Below are 19,936 nucleotides of genomic sequence, written 5' to 3' on the forward strand. Positions count from 1 at the left end.
ACATTCCGCTACTCTTCACCCCAATTCCTGCCCTTTTTGTGGACGTCGATGCATGGGGGGCCTTACGAAAAGCTGTCAGAGTCAGTGGTGCAGGATCCGACAAAGCGACCGCCCGTAAAATCAACTATGCATGTGGCACGGCAAGGTGCCGGCTCAGACAGAAGGCAAAGGTGGCGGCGTTCAAGAAGCAGAAGGCCAACAGAGGTGGTGGTCATGCAGGGGGGGCGGTCGTGGTGCAAGGCGGGGCCAGGGATGCAAGGCACTACCACCGTCCGTGCAGACGCCGCCCTAGCCAGAGCAATACAAGGCTCCCTACTTCTACACCGCCCAGCAGCACGAGATTTTCTGTCTATGTCAACGCGGTGCCGCTTTTCCTGGAGTCTACATCGCCACAACTTGTCCAGTCGTGGACGTTAGGCATGGAGAAACTCAGTGACCACACGTTGTTCCCCGGTATGCCTCAAGCGGGCGAGCCAGCGTACGACATCGGGGACAGGAAGTTGTTTGAGATGAACCATAAAGGAGGTGGAGGCGGAGGTTGCTATGAGGACGGGAAGGTGGATGACTCGGAGTCCACGTAGTCGAGCACGTACACCCAGTCCGGCACATAAACCTAGACGGGCACGTACACCCAGTCCGGCATGTACACCCATCAGGGCACGCAGCTAGGCACGTAAGCACAGCCGACACATAGCCGGATTGGGCCATCGGGCAGTAGGAGCGGGAGGAGGGGGACGACGACGACCCTTGGTCCACATGAACTTGTAGCCGATCCAAAGGAAAGGGGTAGAGGAGAAAACTTCAATATGAGGGAGGACGAGTTGTTGTGCGATGCGTGGTTGGCAACTAGCATCGATCTGATCCTTGGCACGGAGCAAAAGGGTTCAATATCTTGGGCCAACATTAACACTTCGTTCCATGAGCACAAGCATTTCAAGCCCTATGCCAACGAGCTCATCCGCAACCGTTTGGTAAAGTAGTAGACTAAGGCATAGCCTAGTGGTGGGAAGGGGCTGATGTCTTCCCACCCATCCAGGTTCAAGGTATGGTATTTGCAATTTGGGTTTGTTGCACCAATTATACTGTATGGAGTTCCCTTACAGTCTTTCTATCAAAAAAAACCGTTCGGTAAAGTATCTCAACCACCAATGGTACATCATTCAAGAGTTTGTGTCCAAGTATTGCGACCACTTGAAGCAACTCATCGGACAGTGGCCAAGTGCTGCCAAATCTCTGAGCAAGTGTGTTGGTTATCTGGTCAGATATGCTCTATGTTTTGGTCAGTTGGTGGTCATTTTGGATGGATATGCAACATGTTGGTCGGATGCTCTTTGTTTTGGTAATTTGGCCGAATCGAATATGCAAACTATGGATAGTGTTTTATACTTGTAGCCTCCCCGTGCATGCAATTTCTTGTTGAAGTTGGAGAAGAAGACCTTTGTCCTCATGCATTTTTGGTTGAAGTTGAATGGGCAAACCAAATGGAATTTATTCATTGCCAACTCCGTCAAGACCGCCAGCATCGGCACCGAGGAAGAAATGGGTGATCCAACCGACCCGACAAAAGAGCCACCGAGGAAGGATGGTAGAGGGTTCCATAGAAAGAAGTGGGAGGAGGAAAAGTCGAAGCGAGAAGGGGCGGCGGCCAAGATGACGAAGAGGTTCGAGGACATCTTAGCGAAAAAGGGGAGGCATATGTCCAGCTCTCCGATATGAAGGAGGCATGTATGACGAGATATTTAACATGTTGATGGCAGTGATTGAGAAGAAGGTCGTGCTCGAAGAGAAGAACATTCATATCACAACCATTTTAGAGGAGGCAAAGATGTTGACCTTGAAGATGGATGAGTTGGATGACGATGCAAGGATCATCGTTCAAGTCGTCCATTTCAAGAGGTTGAAGGGGCTGAAGAATTAACTGGAGGCGAAGAAGGAGAAGGAGGCGAGTGAGAAGGCAGTGGTCGAGACAGGGCGGCAGAGTGAGCGATCACACTTGGATTGCCTATCCGACAGCACAATTTTTTGCATAGACTACCAGACTGATATTGTCTTGTGATCGGGGATGTAAAAATTATGCATATTTGCCTATTTTTGATTGTGACCCGATGATATGTGATTGGATGCATTTGAATTTCAAATTGGCGTGGACAGACATTTAGGAATTTGGATGGTCGGCTCCTGCATCAGTTACCGTAGAATGGTCCTCAACGGACTACGAACGAATACAGTGCCCGGCTTAAGAGTCAGCTTTGGAGATGCCTAAGTAAGGAAGAAGCCAAATCGACTAGGTGCGGTGAGTGCGCGACAGCGAAAGCGGTGGCCCCGGAACTAGCATCGTCGCATGGACTTTATGAGAGCCAATTTTTCATGGTGCCGGAAATTAAAAAAAAACAGCTTTTAAAGTTAAAAAAACTAAAAATAAATACGTAGGTACTTGAAATTGAAAAAAAACAGCTTTTAAAGTTAAAAATAAATACGTAGGTACTTGGGATATTAGATGTGTCTCTATACTGCTTAAAAAAATAATTAGTGCTCCTTTTCCTGTCAGGACTCTTCATCAACCGGCTGTATTATCTCACAACGTCACTCCACCGATCTATTTCATCCAGTCGGTTTTTTTCCCACCGCGTCATATTTGACGACACCTTCACAATACACCGTTCAATCACATTAATTTTCTTACCTTTTGTAGCACTACATGAACTCCATCTTAATTAACTTTTTTTTGCAATAATGTGGAATTACGCCGCTTAATTCCACGCCATATTTGACTTCACCTTCACTTACGCTGCTCAATCATATTAATTTACTTACCATGCATTACCAAGGCTATCATAAATGCACCAAAATCAAAATTCTAATATTTGGTGATTCTCGCCTATCTCGTGCACTAAAAAAATCGGCTCACATGACAACGCACTGACACATTCCTAGTTTCATTATGAAATAAGTTTGATGTGAGTTGTAAAACAAATCATATACTTCTATAGGTACATGTGCTAAAAACACATGAATTTTCTTTGTGTAGCTGGCATGATAATGTATTTCATCATGAAACTTTACAGGCAAGTATTATACATTCATAGGTATGTATGTTATTTTAATAACTTTTAAAACCTAAAAAACAAAATTTTAATTTTTTTTTCAAAATTGTGCTCCGTGGAGCTCGGGAGCCAAGCACAATTTTCGCCTTCTAACCCCATACGGTCGGTTTTTTCCCGATGGCACGTGCTTAGGGCGGCCTGCAAAAAAAAACGTGCTTAGGGCGCCTCATGTCTCGCATTAAGCGAAACCTATGGAAGCCTCCTTGTTGAAGCGAGAGCAATATGGGCAGGCCCAGACACGTGGGATGCCACAGCCGTGTTTTTTCTTTTCTTTTTATATTTTCTGTTTTAGTTTTTGTATTATTATTTTTACTTTACTTTGTATTTTAAAATATTATATATATATATATATATATATATATTACAAAAACACTATAACAAAACATTTGAAAATGTTGACCAAGCATTTGAAAAATGCTAAATGTGTATAAAAATGTTTAATATACATAGAAACAATGTATACAGGAAACAAATGTGTATGAAAATAATTTATCATGTATTTTAAAAAATTAATCAAGCATTTGAAAATGTATTGAATATTATAAAAATGTTAAATCTGAATAGAAAAATTGTTGACCATGTATGAAAAATAATGAATTTTTTTATCATGTATATCAAAAACTAATCAAGCATACGAAAAAAATGTTGAAAAGTATTTCAAAAATATTAACCAAGCATTTGGAAAATGTCAAATGTGTATAAAAACATGTTGACCATTTATTAAAAAATGATAAAAAATTGATCATGTATATAAAAATGTTAATCAAGCATTTGGAAAATATTTGAACAAGAATTTTAAAATTGTTAAATGTGCATGGAAAAATGTTGAACATTTATTAAAAATTAATGTTGCATTTGAAAAATATTATTCAAGCATTTGTATAAATTTAAATGTGTACAGAAAAAATATTGACGAAGCATTTGAATTTTTTTAGATGTGTATTGAAACAATGCTGACCATATATTACAAATATGTTAATCTTGTATTTGAAAAATATTAATTAAGCATTTAAAAATGTTACATTTTGCATAGATAAAATGTTGACCATATATTCAAAAATGTTAAATTTATGTTGAGAAAATGTTAAACTTGTATTAAAAATGTTCTTAACATATACAAAAAATGTAGAATAAAAACAAAAAGAACCAAAGAAGACAAATAAATGAAAACCCTTGGCGCACTTACCCCGGACGATGCTAGGCGGGCTTGTCGTGGTTGCATATGGCCCAATTAGCCAGAACGCTCCAAAAAGAACTTGGTAATAGCCTCCCTCCAGACACTTGGCCCACTTAGGCTTGTATAAGGTGTGACAGAAAAAGCTATTATTTACAAGGATAAAGATGGTAAATATACTGGCCCCTCGGCCTTCGTCTTCGAAGGACTTGTCGACCCAGCGACACTTGAAGCCCAAGCGTGCAAGGAGGCTCTGGCGTTGGCTACTGATCTTCACCTTGACTCGTTGTGCATTGCATCAGACTGCTTAGAAATGGTGGCTAATATTGCATCGGTTGCCCAAGATTACAACCTCGCCAAAGCGGCATCCACTCTTATATTTGCCCGAGATTATTTGTATTCCTATGAACCTTTGCAAATTAATAAAGGATGATGTGACTAAAGAAAAAAGAACATAGGCTTATACAACGCAAGGTGGTTAAAAAATAAAGCGTTTTTTAAGCACCGATGCTTTTTGTAGACAGGAGACGCTTAATTATGCATTTCTGTTACACGAGACAAAAACTCAATTTATTTTATCAGGCAGCTCCATAAGCATTTTGCATTGTATAAAGTGTTGACTGTTAATCACAGGATGAGGAAGCCATCACACGGACAGAATGTCTCCAAAAAAAATTGGACGGACAGGAAAATTAGGACGCTAAATCAGGCGGCTAGAAAGTTTGATGGCGTGAGAGGGCTGGGAAGATGCTCAATTTGACCGTCCTTAACAACTTACGCTTGGAAATTGATCAAGTGTGAGAAATCCTCCTAAAGAAAAGAGCACCTGTTAATGTGCAACATGACAGAAATGCCCCTTCCACTAACAAACGGCCTAGAATCCAATCTGGACTTTCTGACAAACGGCCTAGAATCCAATCTGGACTTGATGGAGAAACTACTGTTGAAAACCTGCTTGGGAAACTACTGATGAGAACTCTGTGGCAGCATGTGGGCACGTTGGAAAAACCTTTAACCCTATCGAACACCAGATGTAATCTGAACTTGCTGACAAACGGCCTAGAATTCAACCTTTAGAAGTGGAGGAGCAATCTGAGAATTTGGGCAGATGTAATCCATCCTCAGATTAGTATTAAATCCCTCAGTTCGCGCCACCTAAATTTACACAAATTGCACAGAAAAACAGCGTTAGCAAATCTGCATCGAACACCAGATATTCCAAACGTGCATGTGCTGCGCTTTGTACCACTTGCTGTGCACTTAGATGTCAAACCCTGGTGTTTTGTGCAATGTAACATAAAATAGAACAAATAAAACTTTTAATCTGTTCAAACCATAAGCATATCTGTAAGGGCGAGAAAACCCTGTCACCAGTCGTAATTCTGTTTCTGTTGTCGATAACAAGCCTGCGTTGTTCTGAAGAAAAATTCGAATAATTGACAGAAAATCTCGACAAAGATCAAGTAGATGTTCTAGAGACGAAGCAATATCTACATGGAATCCATTACAGGTATTTGCAAGCTGCTTCATGGCATGAACCCTCCTGTACCTTGTGATGCCAGCGCATTTTGGCACCTTGCTCAGAGCTTCTATGAAGTTCTCCACTGCAACTCGATTTGAATCTGCCCATTTTTCGAGTCAATGAGATGGAACTTCTCGTTAATCCGCTTGTTGCTGATAACGTCTGCCAGGGCTATATCAATGTAGCCCAAGGCTTCCTGTACCAACATAACATAGTAAGCATCAAAAGCTTGAACAATTTCAGACAATCCATGCATTGTATCAAGACATGTCATAAAGAGTTAATCAAGCCCTCAAGATCAAAAGAAACTGAACTGCAATTTTGAGGCTCTCCATTATGAATATTTCTCCTAATCAAGTTGTGGAGCAACCAAAATGCTTGTAGTGAATTACCACACCAATTAAGGGCCAAAAATTTCTCGTACAGTATCGTACCTTCCCATGCAATATTCCTTTTTTTCCAGCTTTACTTAGGACTTCAACATGCAACTTATCATTTGTAGGTGGTTCCTCACAAACAAACTCAAATTCATCCTCCCATCGTGGATCCCTGTTCTTCTTGATCACCTAGTACAGAGGAGGGAAATTCAAGTGCCATAATGCATGAGAACACATCATAACCTTTCTAAATAGCTATGTGTAAGCGTCTAATACATATACTATAGTTACAAATACCTTTGTTTTCTTCTCTTCTCCTTTAAAGATTATCTTTGCGTATGGGTTTGTGTGATGCTTCCCTTCAAGATCTTGAGCTTCGTGAACAACAACAAAAAGCAGCCCACCACCAGCTGGAGTGTTGTCTGGAGCTTTCTGCACTTCATCAACACCATCCACGCTTTCTTTCTCCATATCTTCTTCCTTGAAAGGCTTATATGTCGCCTCCAAAATAATCTGACCACGAGACTTCTCATTTTGTATATCATTTGGATCCATGGTCTTCAGTAAGTTAAGAGTCAGCACTTTAGTCTCCTCTGGGGGAAGTTCTTTCAACAGAATCCTGTTCATGCCCATCTTTTCATGTTTACCAACCTAAAAATATCAATGAAATAGCTTAGCTGCATATTATTTGGTAACGAATACGAAAAGGAACTACTTCAGACTTCATGAACAAAGGAAACCATGCCTGTTCCCAGTCAAAGACATTAATTTCCAGCGACTGGTTTTCTGGATCTGTCACGACAAATTTGAATTCTTCATTCCACTCAGGATTGAGATTGCTGCGTTTTACTGATGTTTTCTTGGATGGAAGCTTGTCATCTGTCATCTTAAGTTTCGCATATGGATCTGATTTACCCAGCAGATCCTTCTTTTTCAGATTTTGAGCTCTTACAACCTTCAGAAGTAGAATTCCAACAGGCTTCTTTGATGCTCTGTCAATATGCAGAAGACATTAGCAACATATATTTTAAAAGCAGTACACAAGCAACCACAGAGTGATCAAAACTATACTTTGAGGCATCCATTATAGGGACTTCTAGTGTCTTTGGCCACAGATACATGTTCGCAACTTGCTTCTTGATGGTGTCCTGCAAATGCACAAAACAGATTAGTTGAATAACGAAATATTTTTATTGATAGGGTGAAGCTAGACACATCTCAGGTTTGAGAGATGCAGCATGACTGCGGTGAGCAAAAACAACAAATATACACTATTGACATCACACTACCAAGGCAGAAAAACAAGATTTAGGTACACGACAACGTGGTGTCATGTTGCATGAGCATCATATAGACTACTACAAGCAACAGTGGCATACATACAACAAATTTGATGTCAACGTTACAGAGATAGAGATGAAGTAATTCATTTTAGAATAAACACCTAAATCAAGTATATGACAAGAATGAAGAAGGTTAAACATGAGAAGATTCAGAACAGTAGTCAGGAATACCTGAACGAATTTGTAAAGAACAGGAATAGCCATTAAATCTGCTCCGAATAGTTTGAGCCCAAAATCAACATGTGGCTGCAAAACAAATTGTAACTAGTAAAAAGCTAAAACAAGTGATCAGCAGGGTAGTAAGAATACAACCAACTAGTTGCCAGACCTTCTCCATGAGAGAGACACTAATATTAGCGAAGCAAGGAAATGTAGGCACCAACGGCTTCAGAGTAATACGAGGTGATGCAAAGACTTGCAGATCCACAATCTGAAAGAACAATACAACAAGAAGTAATTCACTAAGTTAACTTCTACAAACCACAAAACATACTTTTCATAAGAAGACAGGAGTTCATACTTGGACGGTTGCTTTCAACCCGTACGCCTTTGCAACAACAGTAATATTGGGATTTGCAGCCCACTTTAGAGATGGTTCCATTATCAACTCTTTCTCATCGGTGACATAGACTTTCATTCCTGGGGTAAGGCATCAAATGTAAAACATTTAGCATCACATATGATCAATATAATGTAACACCAGCACTTGTTGTGTTCAGAGCACATCATAATCACAAGTAGAAAATCACAATATCGTTAATTCTACGAAGAAAATCGAAGGGCGACTGCTTTTTTCAAGTGTAATTGCAATGTACTATGGTATACACAACATATAGCAGATTAACTGGAGTGGTAGCAATCTCTACATATTGCATATCTGAAGCTATAGTAGGTTCCCAAATAACTGCTTTATCAAAGGATGGCAGCTTCATTGCACATGACCGTATGAATACAACTGCACTTCAGATACTGAACACGACAATCGCCATATAAAGAGCGTGCATCTGTTCACAAATTCATGCAAAAAAAACCATACTGATATTCTAGTTCAGAAGGAAGTCTGAAACCATTTAAAATATAGCTGCATTATCCATTTGTGTTGAAGGGGAATAAGAACACAAATCTACGAAGCAAACCTTGTTTTTGCCCTAAAGCAGGAGCTGGTGCGAGTAAAAAAAAGGGCCTGGCGCCTTATGCCTAAGAAATACTACTGACCTTGAAAGGTGGGTGGTAAGGTACCCAGAGTAAGTGTTTCGAACTCAACCGAATCTATCTTGTACTTCTCACAGTTCTCAGCAATAATTGGCTTTGCAATATCCTGCGCCATTCTGCAGATAGCCTAAAGGACAAAACCATATAGCACATAAGCTTTAATGCCAATCAGAGATAAACATCTTACACTCAGAGTAATCTACAGCATCAAGTACCTTATTAAGATTGGGCCACATCAATTCCAGAAACCTGTTGAGCCAATCAATCTAACAACAAACAGCAAGGAAATGAGGATATAAAGAACTGTGAACTGCTACAATTTAAATACATGAGTTTATTAATCAATTAGTTGCAAGCTTAAAAATTTGGGAAGCATACTCTATCATAGTCGGGATTCTTGACCCACATAGGAATTTCAGGAAGGATTCCATCCAAAGAATTTGAGTCATATTCCACAAGTGGGCGAACTTCGACATCCTGAAAGGTAATCAGGAAAGAGCGTTACCATCATGTAGTACTGGGTTTGACCAGGAACATTATATATCAGTTATAAACCGAACAAAGAGGTATAATCTTAAGGTGTCCCGGGATCACATCAGTCAAAATAGTTTAGACATTTTTTAGCAAAGCAGTTATTGCTAGCACAACTATGTTCATATACAGCAACAAAAAATGATGATTATACAAAGAAAATGAGGTTCAGTGAAAGAAACTGCGCACCTTGACATTCGTTGGCTGGAAGTAGATGAAGAAGTAGTACCCAATAGCAATACCAGAAGAGAATCCAAATCCAAATCCAAAGAGACCAAGCACCGTGCTGACTACGCCCATCTCTGATTGCTTTTAAGACCTTAAAATGTATGCCAGCTTTCTATCAGAAATTGCAAAACCAAACATACTCCAAGGAAAATAAACCAGTGAAAATTATATTTATAAATTGCTGAGGAACAACCAGAGAAAGCTAATACCAGCTTTTAACACGGTTATTTTCTGCAAATATCCTATTCAAGTTTATTCAGATGGGTTTCTGTAGGGCTTTATCTCTAGCCTACCCCAACTTGCTTGGGACAAAAGGCTTTATTGCTGTTGTTGTATCCTGGTCAAATTTATACAGATGGCATGAAACAATCCCCGATTTTATACTAGTAGTTATTTTAATTACAAACATATCTATACCGATTCTGAAAGTTAACATAAAGCAGTTTCTCAAATTAAAAATGGAGGAACCCATCAGTGCAGATTCCACCACGGTATGGAAGAAATGCCTCAGACCACATATCGCAAAATACTAAGCGAAAGGCTCTTTCAATGAGTGAAAACGACAGGAAGGTTAATGATATAAAACAAAGCTTAGCATAGCTGATGTCAATCGTCCTGAAAATACAAAGATAAAGGTACTTGGGGACGCAAGGAGAATAGCTGTAGCTTTCAGAGTTGATCCCACGGATTTCAGAATAATATAGGGTGGCTCTACCAAGTTGCATGGTGGAGTAAAAGGGTGGTGGCACTTTTGGAGATTGTCCTTGCTCAAGGGTCACGTTGGTACTTAATCTTTGCCTTCAAGGCAGGTTTCTTCTTTGGGATCAGATCATGGATTGTAAATTGCAAGTGCCAATAAAACTAAGTGATGGGGCACTTATCAAACAATAGAGGTCATCTCAGCCTTGCCCAGTATGACGATTTCTTCTTCATAAAAAAATACTATACTATTAGGTAGAATCGAGTTATTAAAAAAACAAATAAAGCAATCTGAAGGAGAGCTGCGCGCAGATTACAGGGTGTATGTAGTGCCCAAGCAACACATCCGTATTGCTAAGAGGAATTCAACTACATCCAGTTGGAGAAACAACCTAGGTTGCCGCATTTATCGATTCACGAACATGCATGTCCTGAATAAACACGATTTGACCATGACAGCAACAAAAAATGAAACACGAAGACGCATCAGACAGAGCAGATCGACGCACAAACGCGCTGCCAACCCGACGAATCAGGCGTCCAAACGACACCACCCGACGAGACCGCGCCACAGGATGCGTCGCGGGAGGCGGATCTGGGCGAGCATCCGGCGCAGAGAAGCCTGCACGAACCCACCGACGGCGGCACCGGCACCACACCCCCGGCCCGGAGAACAACCCCCGCTACGCGAATTCGAAACCTCCGGCCCGGCGGGGCACGGACGTACCGGGCCGCCGCCGCACCCGGGCACGCGACGGGAAACCGAAGGATCGGCGGGGACGGGCAGCGGCCGCGCGCGCGTGGGGCGCCCCGAAACGGTTAGGAGGGGGAGAGGGGACGAACCAGAGAGGCCGGCGGCGGGTGTCGCGGTCCGTGCGGCGCCGGTCACCAGAGTGTGTGGGCGGAGGAGGCGGGGCGCGCGGCCATGGAACGCGGCGGGGAGGGGATTTCGAGGGGCGGAGCGGAGGGATCGAATGGGTGTGTGGGTGGGAGGAAACGTCTGGTGCATGGGCCGCTCGGCACGTTGCGGCACACGCGGCCGCGATCCCGGCTCCCGGGTGGAGTTAATTAGCGGTGGGGGCCGGACGGGGCCCACCGCTGATTGAGGACGGTTATTAAGCTGCGAGGGTGCCTCGGTGCCGCTGGCGTGCGGGCCAGGGCACGGGCGCATCCGCTCCGCGCGCACGGCGGCGAGGCGATGCGATGCGTGCGCCCCGTGCCGTGAGGCCGTTTTTGTTCTCTCGGCCGGCCTCCTCCGTGAATCGCTAATTCATGGAGTGCCATATGGCAGAGTGACCGCTTTCCTGTCAAAAGTTCAGTGACAGGTGAACCAATATGTGGTTAAATAGTTAGGACGATAGTGGTGTCCCCAGTCCATCCCTACGATGACTTCGTAAAAATTTCAAAATAATATGTCGACTTAGTCTCAAAGGTGCTCATAGGGGTCGGGTGTGCGTGTGTGCGTTCATAGGGATGAACATATGCGCGTATAAATGACCGCTTGCGTCTCGACTGTGTTCAAAAGAAAATTCAATAGCTGAATGAGTGAAGTCTGTTTTAAACTGTAAGATTATGAAGGGTGACATAAACAAACCCCCACTTATAAATCCCGGAAGTCCGTCCTCTATATTCCTCAATCTCGGTCGTTCTAAATCCTAGACTGGTCCTATACTTGTTTGGAGGGACAATCTCGGTCGGGGTTGGTTGTTTCTCTCACTAACCACATGGGGCTACATGTCATATTTTATCTTCATCCCCAGTCTCACATTCAGGGTACCAATTTCAGGGATTTAGACATGGGGTTCATTTATGTCAGCTTTACAATCTCAGGATTCAAAACAGACTCCACTCGTAGTTGAACATATACCGTGCCCCTGACTCGGAAGAAGAACGGCCCAATCCAAGAGACGGCGAAGTAATTGTTTTTACTGACCACATGAACCATGGCTTCTCACCGCCCGGCTCAAAGTTCTTTAGAGAGGTCCTTCACTTTTTCAAACTCCACCCTCAAGATATTGGACCCAATTCCGTATCTAACATTTGTAACTTCCAAGTGCTTTGTGAGGTATATCTTCAACAAGAGCCGACCATGGAGTTGTTTAGAGAATACTTTTATCTGAATCGGCAGAACGAGTGCACCAACGGCCTCAGCTTAGAACTCGGAGGCATCTCAATTCAGCGCCGGCAGGGTGCTGTATTCCCTCTCATAGTCTTACCAAGTCACCCAAAGGACTGGAACCAGACTTGGTTCTACTGTCAAGACATTTCGTCATCGAACGAGAAGCCACTGCCGGGTTATCGCCCCGATCGTCTTGACTCCAAGTTCGCGCTTCCCGACAAGCTTACTGTCGCTGAACGCAAGAGGATGTTACCTTCCATCAAAGGATTAATGCTCTTTAGGGAATGGGTTAAGTGGAGTTGATCTGACCCGCTGCTGGATCTCATGGCGGGTCATCCCTTTAAGCCGTCGATCAAAGCTGATGTATGAGTATGGTGGAGGCCCGAATGACTCTCTTCATCACAGCCCCGTTCAATTAACAGAAGAAGATATTGTTTCAATGTCAACTCTTCTGGTGAACGGGAAATATGAAGATTGTAGTGTCGTCGGGTTAAACCCCTTCTGCCAGCTTAACTCGGTGCCAGAAGTAAGGATATTGTTATTTCTCTCCTTTGTATTTTTCCAGTCGTATTGTTTTAATACTTGCCTGACTCTTTATCTTGTTTTTACCTGTCTGCAGGCCAACTCTGACTTCTGGAAAGTTAAGTATGACCACGAGGCTGCCAAGAAAGCGAAAGTCGCCGCCATAAACGCCAAGAAAATGACTCGGAGGTCGAAAAAGAAGAAAAGGAACACTGCTGAAGATTGGATGAAGCTTGATGACACATCTGATTCGAAGGTAGCCCTTGATTCCCTTGGCCAATTTTTTAACAATCTTATTGACACTGATTCTTACCAGGATGATACCGGGGCCAGTCAGGCTGTGGAAGCAGAGGTAACTATCATTTCCTCCGACTCAGAGCCCTTGCCAAGATAAAAAGTTCGACGAGTGATCCGTAAAGTAAGGTTTTCTAACCCTTTAGCTCACTTGGATCCCAACTTTCGTTTGAAAAAGCAGCAACATGAAAGTCGCGTCAAGCTCGGACTGAAGATGAGCCGGCTGACGTTCTTCAACAAACTCCTCGAAAGCGCCCGAATGAGGTTTACTTCTTTCTGTCTTTAACTCTGTTTAATGGATCCTTCCCCTTGTATTACTTTAACTCTATTTTATCTTTTCAGGAGTTGTCTCGCTCTTCTGGCGACTCATCGCAGACGCAATTTCCGGCCTTCAAGACTGCCCCTGGGTAATGAAAAATCCTCATGTTTTCCGGGTTGTTCAAATTGTATCTTTATACTGACAATCCTGCAACATTTTTCTTAGTGGCCAAGCTAAATCCAAGAAAGCAAAGGTAGCTAAACCGGTAGAAGACCCGCCGGTGCTTGCATCTGACCCGGCCAGGCCATCTTCTCCATTAACCGACGCTCCAGAAGACCCACCTGTTGATGCAGAAGCAAATCCTCTTGAGCCGTCGTTTGATGAGACCACTGTGAACCCTTCTGCTACTGGACCATCAAGCTCAGCCAACCCGCCATCACCGTCTGCACAAGACGTTCAGATCACCGGGGGTCGCTTTATTGAACCAGGGAATCCAACTATGCTGGCTTGGTGTACTGCGAAACAAGAGGCATTGGAGAGGCAGAAAGTGCGCTTTGACATTGCCAATTACGACCGTCTAAATGCCAACGATATTTTATCCGGCTATCTCAGCCACGTGCACTCCAGTCGCGACTCTGAGAACGAAATGGTCAAACAGTTGCAGCTGAAATATGGGGTATGTTCTTCCGGCTTATCTATATTCCTTCAGCCCCCAAGTCTTCAGATTATGAAACAACCGGAATGATCTGTAGACTTTAGCATATAGGCCAAGACCTTTACCTTTGATTTTCTTGAATTCAATAAAATAGAATAAAATTTCACCTGTAGTCCCCAAGGGCCGGTTCTTTTTGATCATAAATGAGCCGGTACCTTAAATTGTTTTGTACCGTATTCAAAGAACTTAATATTCTGGCTTAACCTTGAGAAACTTGCTGAATTGCATACATTAGCCCCCAAGTGCCAAGTGATGTTACTTTGTAAAGTACTTGGGACTTAAAGTATGTCTTTAGAGCCATAAGAAATTGTTTTGGTATACATTATCCCCCAAGTGTCAAGTGGTTTTTTATAAAGTACTTGAGACTTGAATCTTGATTGTTGATCTTTAAGCGAAATCTTGACTCAACTGAGTATGCTCATTTTGCAAAATGCTTTATCTGAACTGAACTCGCAATTGACTGATGCAAAGACCCGGCTAGCAGGTCAGGAAACGGAAATCAAGTCTGCTAACTCCAAATTGCAAGTAAGTCTCTCTGAGACGGAAAACTTAAAGACCAGTTTAGCTGCCAAGAAGAAGACCTGGGCAGAGGAAAAATGCTTCTGACACAACGCGCTGAGAGAACCGAAGCAGCCCTTGAAGAGGTTTCAACAGAGCTGAACGGCTTAAAGGGCCGGGTGTCTCAAATGGTGTCCGCCATCTTTGGCAAGCCGTCCGTTTTTAATCCTATGTACTTTGCTGATCCGGAATATAAGCCGCCAGCTGACTTTGTTTTTAAAACATGCGCAGGCCCACGAAGCAAGAACCTGAGCCAAGATCCTTTGATTAAACTGAAGGCAGTGTACACTTTAGTAGAACAACTGTATATTGGCGCACAACGGGCACTTGCCACCATCTCTCCTGCCAATCCAGGACCCAACCGGCTCAGCGACATTTTGAAGAAACTATCAATCCTGCCTGCCAGATTTCAAGAAGTGAAGCGCTCCTGTGCGCGAGCCGGGGCTTTGACTGCCCTGAGCCGCTCCAAGGCTTGGGTGCCAAACCTAGACCCGGCGGATGTGGCCAGAGGCTATCCCACCGCGAAGGAAGATGGAACTCCCTTTGAGCAGGATGACTTCATGGCTTGCGTGCGCGGAGTCCGGCCTCAGGCAACTACCCTTGGAGATGATACCAATATTGACAAATATCAGCCGGGTTTTGATGCTGAAAATAAGAAGACGACGACTCCCTCGTACAAGATGACGGATTTGATCCCGCCTGTAAGAGAAAATACATTTGCCCCGGAAGTTGACCCGGCAGGCCTGATCGACGATGAAGCAGAATTCGTCACCGTGAATGGTTTTGACTGGTCAAAACCCAACTTCCAGCCAACAGAGGGCGGTGAACCGGCGAGGGAGGAATAATAACCATCTTCATTGGCTTATAAAAAGTCATGTAATAGTTTAGCTATGAAAACACTGAATGCCTTGCTTATGCCATCGTGCATAAAACACTGTATGTGACTCCGTGTTTCCTGATGGCAATATATGCATTATATTTGATGATTGTTTCTGCAACACTTTAACTCTGTTCCCTGTAGATACAAGAGAAAAGACTGGCTTGGCAGCTTAGAACCAAACGGGTTAAAACACCCGGCTTATATCCAATATGTTTATCATAATAGAAAACAGAAAACATATATAAATAAAGGACAAGGGCTGAAACTAACTCTTTAGTTAATGCAGCAGGCAATTATATATAAATAATAGCCATACTTGTACCTTTGATCCTTAGACCACCGGCTTGAGTAACCCGGGTAATGAAGCTGATAACTCAATCTTTCTGAGAAATCAATACCTTTGAATACTTTAATGATCGTCATACCTTGGTAGCCTTGTTTTCAAATAGACAAGCCGACGAAGAAGATCATGCTAATTATTTGCAACAAGAAACTCAAAGGCAAATAACAGTTAACAAGTATGATTTAACCTTATATTTGAAGGTCGGTGGTGTTGGAAATATGCCCTAGAGGCAATAATAAATTAGTTATTATTATATTTCCTAGTTCATGATAATCGTTTATTATCCATGCTAGAATTGTATTGATAGGAAACTCAGATACATGTGTGGATACATAGACAACACCATGTCCCTAGTAAGCCTCTAGTTGACTAGCTCGTTGATCAATAGATGGTTACGGTTTCCTGACCATGGACATTGGATGCCGTTGATAACGGGATCACATCATTGGGAGAATGATGTGATGGACAAGACCCAATCCTAAGCCTAGCACAAAGATCGTGTAGTTCGTATGCTAAAGCTTTTCTAATGTCAAGTATCATTTCCTCAGACCATGAGATTGTGCAACTCCCGGATACCGTAGGAATACTTTGGGTGTGCCAAACGTCACAACGTAACTGGGTGGCTATAAAGGTACACTACAGGTATCTCCGAAAGTGTCTGTTGGGTTGGCACGAATCGAGACTGGGATTTGTCACTCCGTGTAAACGGAGAGGTATCTCTGGGACCACTCGGTAGGACATCATCATAATGTGCACAATGTGATCAAGGAGTTGATCACGGGATGATGTGTTACGGAACGAGTAAAAGAGACTTGCCGGTAACGAGATTGAACAAGGTATCGGGATACCGACGATCGAATCTCGGGCAAGTACAATACCGATAGACAAAGGGAATTGTATACGGGATTGATCGAATCCTCGACATCATGGTTCATCCGATGAGATCATCGTGGAACATGTGGGAACCAACATGGGTATCCAGATCCCGCTGTTGGTTATTGACCGGAGAACGTCTCAGTCATGTCTGCATGGTTCCCGAACCCGTAGGGTCTACACACTTAAGGTTCGATGACGCTAGGGTTATAAAGGAAGTTTGTATGTGGTTACCGAATGTTTTTCAGAGTCCCGGATGAGATCCCGGACGTCACGAGGAGTTACGGAATGGTCCGGAGGTAAAGATTTATATATGGGAAGTCCTGTTTTGGTCACCAGAAAATTTTCGGGGTTTATCGGTAACGTACCGGGACCACCGGGAGGGTCCCGGGGGTCCACCAAGTGGGGCCACCAGCCCCGGAGGGCTGCACGGGCCAAGTGTGGGAGGGGACCAGCCCCAGGTGGGCTGGTGCGCCTCTCCACCAAGGCCCAAGGCGCCTCCAAGAGGGAAAGGGGGCAAACCCTAGGGCAGATGGGCCCTAAGGCCCACCCCAGGTGCGCCTCCCCCTCTCCCCCTTGTGGCCGCCACCCAGATGGGATCTGGGGGCTGCCGCCACCCCTAGGGAGGGAACCCTAGGTGGGGGCGCAGCCCCTCCCCTTCCCCTATATATACTTGAGGTATTGGAGGCTCCAAGACACACGAGTTCCTCTCCTTCTTGGCGCAACCCTACCCCTCTCCCCCCTCGTCTCTTGCGGTGCTTGGCGAAGCCCTGCTGGAGTACCACGCTCCTCCACCACCACCACGCCGTTGTGCTACTGCTAGATGGAGTCTTCCTCAACCTCTCCCTCTCTCCTTGCTGGATCAAGGCATGGGAGACGTCACTGAGCTGTACGTGTGTTGAACGCGGAGGTGCCATCCGTTCGGCACTAGGATCTCCGGTGATTTGGATCACGACGAGTACGACTCCTTCAACCCCGTTCTCTTGAACGCTTCCGCTTAGCGATCTACAAGGGTATGTAGATGCACTCTCCTTCCCCTCATTGCTGGTTTCTCCATAGATAGATCTTGGTGACACGTAAGAAAATTTTGAATTTCTGCTACGTTCCCCAACAGTGGCATCATGAGCTAGGTCTATTGCGTAGATTCTATGCACGAGTAGAACACAAAGTAGTTGTGGGCATTGATTTTGTTCAATATGCTTAGCGTTACTAGTCCAGTCTTGTTTCGACGGTATTGTGGGATGAAGCGGCCCGGACCGACCTTACACGTACTCTTACGTGAGACTGGTTCCACCGACTGACATGCACTAGTTGCATAAGGTGGCTAGCGGGTGTCTGTCTCTCCCACTTTAGTCGAAACGGATTCGATGAAAAGGGTCCTTATGAAGGGTAAATAGCAATTGGCATATCACGTTGTGGTTTTGCGTAGGTAAGAAACGTTCTTGCTAGAAACCCATAGCAGCCATGTAAAACATGCAAACAACAATTAGAGGACGTCTAACTTGTTTTTGCAGGGTATGCTATGTGATGTGATATGGCCAAGAAGAATGTGATGAATGATATGTGATGTATGAGATTGATCATGTTCTTGTAATAGGAATCACGACTTGCATGTCGATGAGTATGACAACCGGCAGGAGCCATAGGAGTTGTCTTTATTTATTGTATGACCTGCGTGTCATTGAACAACGCCATGTAATTACTTTACTTTATTGCTAACCGGTAGCCATAGTAGTAGAAGTAATAAGTTGGCGAGACAACTTCATGGAGACACGATGATGGAGATCATGATGATGGAGATCATGGTGTCATGCCGGTGACAAGATGATCATGGAGCCCCAAGATGGAGATTAAAGGAGCTATATGATATTGGCCATATCATGTCACTATTATTTGATTGCATGTGTTGTTTATCATGTTTTTGCATCTTGTTTACTTAGAACAACGGTAGTAAATAAGATGATCCCTCATAATAATTTCAAGAAAGTGTTCCCCCTAACTGTGCACCATTGCGACAGTTCGTTGTTTCGAAGCACCACGTGATGATCGGGTGTGATAGATTCCAACGTTCACATACAACGGGTGTAAGACAAATTTACACATGCAAACACTTAGGTTGACTTGACGAGCCTAGCATGTACAGACATGGCCTCGGAACACAGAAGACCGAAAGGTCGAACATGAGTCGTATAGAAGATACGATCAACATGAAGATGTTCACCGATGTTGACTAGTCCGTCTCACGTGATGATCGGACACGACCTAGTTGACTCGGATCATGTAATCACTTAGATGACTAGAGGGATGTCTATCTGAGTGGGAGTTCATAAGATGAACTTAATTATCCTGAACATAGTCAAAAAGATCTTTGCAAATTATGTCGTAAGCTCACGCTTTAGTTCCACTGTTTAGATATGTTCCTAGAGAAAATATAGTTGAAAGTTGACAGTAGCAATTATGTGGACAGTAGAAAGCTTATGTCCTTAATGCACCGCTCAGTGTGCTGAACCCCGAACGTCGTTTGTGGATGTTACAAACATCGGACATACATGTTTAGATAACTATGTGATAGTTCAGTTAAACGGTTTAGAGTTTAGGCACCAAAGACGTTTTCGAAACGTCGCAGAACATATGAGATGTTTCGAGGGCTGAAATTGGGATTTCAGGCTCGTGCCCACGTCAAGAAGTATGAGACCTCCGACGATTTTCTTAGCCTGCAAACTAAGGGAGAAAAGCTCAATCGTTGAGCTTGTGCTCAGATTGTCTGAGTGCCACAATCACTCGAATCGAGTGGGAGTTGATCTTCCAGAGATAGTGATGTTTCTCCAAAGTCATTGCCACCAAGCTGCTAGAGCTTCATGATGAACTATAACATATCAGGGATAGATATGATGATCCTTGAAATATTCGCGATGTTTGACACCGCGAAAGTAGAAATCAAGAAGGAGCACCAATTGTTGATGGTTAGTGAAACCACTAGTTTCAAGAAGGGCAAGGGCAAGAAGGGATACTTCATGAAACGGCAAATCAGCTGCTGCTCTAGTGGAGAAACCCAAGGTTGAACCCAAACCCGAGACTGAGTGCTTCTGTAATAAGGGAAACAGCCACTGGAGCAGAATTACCCTAGATACTTGGTAGATGAGAAGGCTGTCGATAGAAGTATATTGGATATACATTATGTTA

The 19,936-nt window shown here is 43.5% G+C and overlaps 1 protein-coding gene across 2 annotated transcripts; it reads right to left on the minus strand.

Annotated features, from left to right (window-relative positions):
• Positions 1-5,582: 5,582 nt before the first annotated feature.
• LOC119302677 (synaptotagmin-2-like) lies at positions 5,583-11,210 on the minus strand. Of its 2 annotated transcripts, none has more exons than XM_037579723.1 (13): positions 11,034-11,210; positions 9,453-9,572; positions 9,111-9,209; positions 8,948-8,998; positions 8,736-8,859; positions 8,041-8,159; positions 7,849-7,950; positions 7,692-7,766; positions 7,249-7,325; positions 6,923-7,169; positions 6,475-6,828; positions 6,235-6,366; positions 5,583-5,996 (listed from the first exon to the last, which is right to left on the minus strand). In XM_037579723.1, the coding sequence occupies exons 2-13, from the start codon at positions 9,561-9,563 to the stop codon at positions 5,868-5,870; spliced, it is 1,620 nt and encodes a 539-aa protein (XP_037435620.1). In that variant the 5' UTR covers positions 9,564-9,572; positions 11,034-11,210; the 3' UTR covers positions 5,583-5,867. The 2 variants fall into 2 exon arrangements, with proteins under 2 accessions (XP_037435620.1, XP_037435619.1); XM_037579722.1 differs by having other exon boundaries at positions 5,590-5,996; positions 9,453-9,582; positions 11,034-11,209.
• Between the last annotated feature and the right edge of the window lie 8,726 nt (positions 11,211-19,936).

Source organism: Triticum dicoccoides, chromosome 5A (assembly GCF_002162155.2).
Source record: "Triticum dicoccoides isolate Atlit2015 ecotype Zavitan chromosome 5A, WEW_v2.0, whole genome shotgun sequence".
NCBI lineage: Eukaryota > Viridiplantae > Streptophyta > Magnoliopsida > Poales > Poaceae > Triticum > Triticum dicoccoides.